Source organism: Centrocercus urophasianus, unplaced genomic scaffold (genome assembly GCF_019232065.1).
Source record: "Centrocercus urophasianus isolate 14NV4802_14NV808 unplaced genomic scaffold, USGS_Curo_1.0 seq_1053, whole genome shotgun sequence".
NCBI lineage: Eukaryota > Metazoa > Chordata > Aves > Galliformes > Phasianidae > Centrocercus > Centrocercus urophasianus.
In genome coordinates, this window is record NW_024884202.1 from 65,882 (window position 1) to 74,241 (window position 8,360).

At 64.2% G+C, this 8,360-nt stretch overlaps 2 protein-coding genes across 3 annotated transcripts; both read right to left on the reverse strand.

Annotated features, from left to right (window-relative positions):
• Positions 1-406: 406 nt before the first annotated feature.
• TMEM132A (transmembrane protein 132A) lies at positions 407-5,625 on the reverse strand. Of its 2 annotated transcripts, XM_042832254.1 has the most exons (11): positions 5,559-5,625; positions 4,794-5,014; positions 4,510-4,722; positions 4,091-4,410; positions 3,875-4,021; positions 3,119-3,311; positions 2,910-3,053; positions 2,638-2,840; positions 2,116-2,392; positions 1,862-2,053; positions 407-1,787 (listed from the first exon to the last, which is right to left on the reverse strand). In XM_042832254.1, the coding sequence occupies exons 1-11, from the start codon at positions 5,617-5,619 to the stop codon at positions 735-737; spliced, it is 3,024 nt and encodes a 1,007-aa protein (XP_042688188.1). In that variant the 5' UTR covers positions 5,620-5,625; the 3' UTR covers positions 407-734. The 2 variants fall into 2 exon arrangements, with proteins under 2 accessions (XP_042688188.1, XP_042688180.1); XM_042832246.1 differs by having other exon boundaries at positions 2,638-3,053.
• A 1,144-nt stretch (positions 5,626-6,769) lies between these two features.
• Positions 6,770-8,149, reverse strand: TMEM109 (transmembrane protein 109). Its single transcript, XM_042832301.1, has 4 exons — positions 7,943-8,149; positions 7,692-7,832; positions 7,509-7,611; positions 6,770-7,426 (listed from the first exon to the last, which is right to left on the reverse strand). Exons 1-4 carry the CDS (start codon positions 8,075-8,077, stop codon positions 7,032-7,034), a joined length of 774 nt encoding a protein of 257 aa, XP_042688235.1. The 5' UTR covers positions 8,078-8,149; the 3' UTR covers positions 6,770-7,031.
• Between the last annotated feature and the right edge of the window lie 211 nt (positions 8,150-8,360).

The window sequence follows — 8,360 nt, forward strand, 5'->3', positions numbered from 1 at the left end:
CCATCCCATCCCATCCCATCCCATCCCATCCCATCCCATCCCATCCCCATCTAATCTTCATCCCCATCCTATTCCCATCCCATCCCATGCCCATTCCATCCCCATCCCCATTTAATCTCCATCCTGTCCCATCCCATCCCCACCTAATCTCCATCTCATCCCCATCCCATGCCCATTCCATTCCCATCCCATTCCATTCCTTTCTATCCCAAACCCATTTCATCCCATCCCAACCCCATCCCCATGCTGCCCACTCCCTGCCCAAGGTCACAGCAGCTGGGCCATAGCCAGGATATTCCCACATGCACCCACACCTGGTGCCAAAGCAAACAGCCTGTGCTTGTCCCCAGCAGTGCAAAGTGACCCAGTCCTGTGTCACCACACCAGGCACCACTCTTCTGTTTTAAATATTTTATTTCTGTAACAACAATCAGACTTAAAAATCTTCCATAAATAAGGGTCCCCACCCCACAGCGCAATGGGTACAAAATGTTGTACAAAACGGACACGAGGCCGGTCAAGGGGGGGCACAGAACTCGGCATCAGCACTATGAACACAATGTGGCAATGAGAACCGCAGCAAGGAAGGGGACCCTGTGTCCCCAGCACCGCAGTGGAAACCCCAGGGCAAGGTGACAGCGGGATGTCACTGATTCCCAATGGGGCTTAGGGATGGTCCCACCAGCGTCCCCTCCACGGAGGAACAGGGACAAAGAGGACGGTCCCGGTGGGGGTCAGGAGCTGCCACGGATTCTCTCCATGTAGCAGCGCAGCTCCTCAGGGTCACGCAGCCCCATGTCCTCGCACACCCAGCGGATGTCATCCTCACCAGCCACCAGGATGGACTGCACATTGGGGGTGGGCTGGGGGGGATCCTCGGGGGCACGCTGGGGTGCAAAGGTGACGAACTCCACGCGTTTCCGCCGGCTGCCCCCTGGCACAGGCCCTTCTTTGTGGGGCTCCACTGAGGTGCCACTGGGGGACCCCGTGTCGGGTGCCAGAGGGTCTGCACAGCAGCAGCGCTCAGGCTGGGGGCCCGGCAGGCTGTCAGGCTCAGGCTGCCGGCGGTCCAGCTGCCGGCTCAGCTCCTCCTGGTCAGTGCCCAGCCAGACCCAGTTGTGGGGCTGGGAAGCCGCAGCAGCGGTGCTGGCGTCGGGTGGCTCCTTCTGCTGGTAGCGCAGCACAAAGAAGACGCAGTTAACGAGGAAGATGAAGATGGCCAGGCAGAAGACACCCAGCAGCACGTACATGCCGATCTCCAGGTCGCTCACACGTGCAGGGGCCTTCACCATTTCTTCCTTCTCCTCCTCCTGCATGCCACGGCCATAGCCTTCCTCTCTTTCCTCCTCCTCCTCCTCGGAGGAAGACCCCATGCCCTGCAGCTTTGTGTTGACCAGCCCCACATCACCATGCTCCCCCTGGCCCGCTGTCACCGCCTCACCCGACATGGCCCCCTCTGCCCTTGGGAATGGCATGGGAGACCGGGGGCTGCTCGGGGGGGTCCTGCGCTCCCCAGCCACCTCTAACAAGGCAGTGCCGGCAGCCAACACAGCGGCACGGTGACGACCACGGCGGCACACATCCAGGGGGTGCAGACTGAGCTGCAGCAGGGCCCCTCGGCCCGGCCCCTCCGCCACCACTCGCGGATGCCAGGATGAGGTCCCCACCACAGTGACCACTGTGGGATCCAGTGAGGTGACAGCCAGCACGGCGTCCTGCCCACCGTACAGCTCCATCGGTGCCAGCGTGCCATCAGAGAAGGACAGCCAGACAGATAGCGTCGCCTCCTGCCAGGACACCGAGTGGCACCAGGGTGGCACCGGGGCACAGAGCTCCCCCTGGGCCACCCACAGATCCTCACCTGCTTGGAGCCTCGCAGTGTGGCCGTGGCCTGGCACACGGCAGTGAGCAAGCCAGGGTGGCTAGGCTCCAGGTGCAGCGCCAGCTCCAGCCCTGCCACCACTGCAGCACGCAGTTCTGTCACTGCCACCTTCTCCTCTGACACCACCAGCATCTGCTCGCCCAGGATGGCGTCCGACAGCGGGGAGCGCACCTGCAGGCAGCTGGTCAGCATCCCCTCCAGTACCGCATCTCCCTGCGTTGCCCCAAACCTACCTCCACTGAGGTGACGCCGGGTTCCCGGCCCACCAGCACGGTGCCGCCTTCCAGCGATGCCACACGGGGGTCCTGCACGCGTGCCCAGCTGGCCACCAGGTGTGTGACATCCAGCAGCCACTCAGGGCCTGGCAAGTAGGACAGGTGGCGGCCACCATCCTGTGCATGTGCCACAAAGTATGCCAGGAACCGCACTGCCGTGCGCTGATACTGCGGCCGGCAGCTCCGCGTCCGCCGCTCAGCATCCTCCCCAGGGTCCTCCACATCACTGCTAGAGCTGTGGGCACGAGGACACGTGTGTCACCCACAGGCAGAGGGGCGAGTGCCATGAGTTCCAGGGGGGGTTGGTGGGGCACTGGGTCACGGGATGGGGGGCGGGGGCACACCGTGAGCGCCATTTGGACTCAGAAAGACGTGCGGCACGTGCACCATAAGTCTCAGAGGGACAGGGACACACAGCACAAGTGCCAGCTCCCATCCACCCTACGCCAAAGCAGCAGTGGCACACAGTGCTCCTCTCACCTGTCAGTGTTCCCGGGCAGGCGCCAGCCACGCACCTGCTCCAGGGCAGTGTCTCCCAGCTGGACACGCAATGGCAGCAGAGGTGCCCAGACGGTGAAGAGCAGCGAGGCATGCAGGCGGTGTGCCCAAAAGTCCACCCGCACCCCACGGGCACCACGGCTCTCCTTGCCCCCCACGAACACCGCGTCACAGCCCTCCGACACCTGTTGGGGCACACGGAGGGGCAGAGGGTGCCCAGGGAGTGCTGCTGGGGGGGCTGGGACCATGCTCACCTGCAGCACCTGTGTATCTGCTGACTCACAGCCTGGCGGCTCACTGAGCTCAGACACGGTACCACCCACCTCCACCATCACCAATGTCACCGGCACGGTACGGGGGACACCGGTCAGCGGGGACGTATTGAGAAGCTCCAGCTCCTGTGGACACAGTGGGGCTGAGCACCGTGGGAAGGTGGGGTGGGATGCGGGATGGGGGCACCCACCTGCACCAGGGGGACGAGGACGCGCATGTCACGCTCCGACACCTGCACCTCCCACACCAGCTTGTCCTTCTGCGCCTCAGGGTCCTGGCCTGGGTATTCCACCTGCCAGGTGAGGGGTCGTGCCAGTGCCTGAGCCCCTGTGCCATTCTCCACCGCCAGCTCCAGATGGAGGAGCTCAGCCGCCTCCAGTGCCCTGTGGGAACAGAGCTCCGGATGGCACCCACTGGGACGGGGACCCAACAGAATGGGGATGTTCACCAACAGAGACCCACTGCTTCAGGGCCGCCCCACATCCCAAACTAGGACCTACTGGGATGGGACCATCCTGCATCCCCCTTTGGGATCTATTGCTGAAATGGGGCTCTCCCACACCACCAGCCATCCCATTAGAATTTGCTGGGACAGGGACAGTGCAACACGCACAGGTTCCCTTGCCCAAGCGGGCCATACTGGGCCCTAATACCAATTGGGCCACGGTGGCATGGATGCAGTGCCACACACAGATCACTGTATCCATACTGGGATGGATGCAGAGCCACGCACAGATCTCTGTACCCATACTGGGATGGATGCAGTGTCACGCACAGGTCCTTGTGACCAACTGGACCACGGTGGGATGGGAGCGGTGCCATGCACAGGTCCCATGCTCAACTGGGGCCGTACTGAAATGGATGCAGTGCCACGCACAGGTCCCCGTGCCCAAGTGGACCCCACCAGGTGCCACACTGAAGATCTCTCCCGTGTCCCTGCCCATACCTGGTGCTCCTATGGATGTCCCTGCTGCGCCGACACGTCACCACAGCCGACCAGTGCTTGGGGCCACGGCTGCGTTCCAAGTGGACAGTCCACGCAGGGTCCGCAGACCTGGCGGCCACCACCTGCAGCCCCTTCTTAGCCTTGACTCTACGTAAGGAGGAAGGGCCGTCACACCGTGCCCCCGTCACAACCCCCCTCCTCACCACATGCTCTCACCGCAGGGTCAGCAACATGGCGGTGAAGTTGTGCCGCAGCGCCAGGCTGGCGGTGAAGCGCTGCCCAGGCCGCAAGGCTCTGTCGGGGACGCGCAGCAGCACCCTCTCATCCAACGGCACCTCTTGCCGCCGTGCCACTGCCGGCACTGTCTGCAGCTCCAGCATCCCCACGTACCGCAGGGGCTCCACTGTGCCACTGGGATGGCTGCAGGTTCCCGGCCCAGCCACGCCATACCACAGTTCGACTGACTCCGGGGACGACACCGGGGAGAACCAGCGTGCTGGGATCTCCAGTTCCACCAAGCAGATGCCCAGTGGGGCCTGGGGGGGGACAGCAGCCTTAGGGCTGGGGGCAGAGCGGGGCCAGCAGCGCTACGGCGACAGCACCTTGGGGCTGCGGGGCTGTGGGCTGTGACCCACCTGCACACGGCAGGAGCCTTGCAGCGTCCGGCTGCGCTGCTGGACCTGCAGGACAATGCAGGGCAGCGAATGCTCCCCAGGGGGGTCCCGCCGTCCACGCCAGTCAGGGCCGTGCAGGTGGAAGAGGACGCGGGCGGTGGGTTCATCTGGACTGACAGTGCTGTGCAGGGGCACGGCACGGACGGCCCAGGTGTGACTCTTGGTGGGCACCTCCTGGAAGAGATGGGGATGGCGGAGTGGTGGCCCTGTGGAGGTCAGCACGGCTTTGCGGCGGTTGGCATTACCTGGTGGGTGCTGAAGGGCAGGTAGGAGGCTCGCAGAAGAGGCGGGGGGCCAGCGGTGGGGTGGCGGGGCAGCAGCAGGAAGGTGTCGGAACGGGTGTGCAGAGAGGTGTTGGCAGGCAGGGCTCCATCCGCACGCTGCAGGCGGTAGTGCTCGGGCACTGCCTGCAGCTCCATCTCCACAGGCAGGAACACGGGCTCCGGGGGGGACCACTCGCTGCTGGCTGCGGAGATGGAGACCACCGTCACCGAGGCGAGGATGGGCACTGACACAAGGGAATGGCTTTCCCGTGGGCCGTGGGCGCTCTGCTCCTGGGGAGTCCAACCCCCAAGCTGCCCAGGAAGGAGTCTGCTGGGGGGAGCAGTGCTGAGTGAGTGCTGGGGGTGGGAGCCAGGCACTGTGCACCTGGGGATACAGGGCTTGTGTGGGACAGATCCCCACCAGATCCACGCAGCACACGGGGCAGATTCCAAATGGATCGTGGGGACTGGATGATTCCTAAGGTCCCTTCCAACCCAAGCATTCCATGGTTCCGTGATCTTCAAGGACCCTTTCCAACCCAACCATTCCGTGGGTCTGTGATCTTCAAGGACCATTTCCAACCCAACCACCCCGCGGTTCCGCGGCCACCCAGGGCAGACCCCGGTAAAGCCCGAGGAGCACATGGGCAGATCCCAGCTCATCCCACGTCCACCTCCCGGCTCTCCCCGGGTAGCCGTGCGGAGCAGTTTCCGGCCCGGGGGGAATTCGGTGCCCGCGGTGCTCACCTGAAGCCACGAGCAGGGCGGCGGCCAGCAGCAACAGGTACGGCCCCTCGGCCAGGGCCATGGCCGGACCGGTTCCGGAGCCGGGGCCGTGCGGGCTCCGCGGAGCGTCCGTGCGAGCGGAGCCTCCGCCGCCGTCCCTCCGCCTCCGCGCGCAGACAATGGGGCCGGGGCGGGACCGGCACCGGCGCCGCCTCACCCCGGCGGGTCCTAAACACCCCGCGCCGGGCACTGCGGGACCCCGAGGGAACGGACGCGGAGCGACAGTCTCGTCCCGAGCCGGGCACCGGGAGAGACTGGGAGACACTGGGGAGATGGGGTACACCGGGGTGTGCTGGGCGGACTGGGAAGGACGAGGGATATTGCGGGTGCTGGGGGAAATGGGAAGGACTGGGCGCACTGGGAGACCTGGGGAGATAAGGGGCATGGGGGGCACTGGGAGAGCTGGAAGGTTTGGGAGGCATGAGGACTGGACTCCATGTGAGGACTGGAGACACTAGAGAGAGCTGAAGGGATTGGGGACACTGGGGCACTGAGGGACTGGGAGGGACGAGGGGTAATAAGGGCACGGGGAAGGGTGGGGGACACTGGCGGAGCTGGAGGGATTGGGAAGGATGGGAGACACCGGGGGAACGGGGAAGGGTGTGGGTGTTGGTAGGAATGCAGCATGCTGGGGAGAACACAGGAATTGCTGGTGGGACTGGGAGGGATGAGGGACACTTGTGGGACTGGGGATTCTGAGCAGGACTGGGAGGGATGGGAGGAATGGGGGGCACAGGGAGGGGTGGGGTTGGGTGAAGGACTTGGGGCACTGGGGCACTGGGATCACTGGACAGACTTGGAGGGTAACTGAAGGGACTGGGGGCACTAGAGGTACAGGGAAGGGAGTGGGACATTGTGGATGCTAAGACAAAAGTGGGGAGATTGAAGGGACTGGGAGGGCTGGGGGCCACAGCAACAGTGGGGACACTGGAAGGGACTGGAAGTGATGGGGACACAGTGTGGGAGCAAAGGGCGCTGGGGGCACTGGGGGAATACTGAAGGACAGGGGTGCCACAAAGCCAGAGGGCACCAGGGACAGAGCCAGGCATCGGCACTGATAACCTCAGCCTCAGCAAACAGGCGACGGAGACGGCACTCACAGGGACAGCATGTCCTGCCCCCACCCCGAGTGTCCTCTGTGCCCCCCCAGAACTGAGCACCATCTCTGCAGGCACAGTGTGGACAGCAAACTTTATTTGGTGGCCAAATAAACACAGCAGCAAACCAATGTGGCCAATTCCACAACAGCAATCCAAGCACGTAGCCCTCATCCTATGGCTGGGGGGGTTACCCAGTGTGGGACCCCCCAGGCACTTTGGTGTGAGTGGGTTCAGGGCTTGGGTGTGGTGTTAGTGAAGGCACTGATGCAGGGCACTGGGGGGGCCCATACACACACACACACACACACACACACACAGGGCCCCCCCACACCCCTCACTCCTCCGCACGGCCCCGTGCTGGCCCATAGCGCTGCTGCCTCCTCCACAGCTCCTCCACCTTCCACTCCAGGCTGCGCACAGCAGCCTCCAGGTGTGCAGCAGGGCTGGGCGGGGGGGCCCTGCCACCTCCCAGCAGCACGTAGAGCCCCCAGAGCCCCAGCAGCATGGCCGCCCGAACCACGAGGCCGCTGCCCTCTGCCGCCGCCACATGCAGGAAGGCTCCCAGGAAGACACAGAGCCGCAGCCAGTGCAGCACGGGCCGCAGCAGTGCCACGACCCGGCCCAGCAGCCATGGCAGGAGGTGGACCCACATCACAGCTAACAGCCCCCACAGCAAGACCCGCTGCACCGCGCCGGGGCTCAGCGCCACGCTGCCCGCCAGCCAGGCCCCTGTGCTTCAAAACACGGGAGAATATTTGAGACCAAGCAGCTGGGGCTGCACCCGGGCGAGCTCACATTGCACCGTGCTCACCGTGCAAGCCGCAGGCGTCCAGCAGATCCCCCAGTGCTCTGCTCAGCACGGCCAGGCCCGATGAGATGGCCGAGGCGGTGAGCCAGAGTGCAGCCAGCAGGCTCTGCAAAGAGAAAGCGCCTCGTGGGGCCATGCCATGCTCACCACCACACCTCCCCCCCACCTCCGACTCCCTCTGCTCACCTCGGCCAGCAGGCGCAGCGGCTCGGCTTCCAGGCAGCCCTCCAGGCTGGCCCAGGCGGTGTGGCCCAGCTGCCACAGGGTCTCATTCAAGGCAGTCATGGCACCGCCGAAAGCCCCCATCCTTGGCACTGCCAACGGGGTCTGTGGGCAACGGGGGGGTGTGAGCTGCCCCCCCAGTCAGCCCCCCACAACCTGGTGCCCTCTCCAAGCCCCCCAACCGTATCCCCAGGGTGCCCTCTCAATGTGCTCACCCAGCATGCCACCCCATACTCCTCCATGACCCTCCTACGTCTTCCCCTATATCCCCCAATACAGACTCCGCAAATATGAACTCCCTGTATCCTTTGACGTGCACCCCATACCACCCCATCTATCTGCCTGCCCATTCACCTCCACAACGCAGTACTCCCTGCAGTATACCCCAATATCCCATAACCCCATCTGCCTCCCTCGTAGGGCTCACCCATATAACACCCCTGAATAGCCCCCCCAACACCCCAGTGTACCCCCATTCCCCCACTCCCCTCTACACGGCTCCCTCTCAACCTCCCTCAATATGTTCCCCACCGATACACACAAACGTACCCCCATTACTCCCCAGTGTGCCCACCCATGCCGCCTCTCAATATAACCCCCATCTCCCTACATGCCCTCCCATGCTCATGCCCC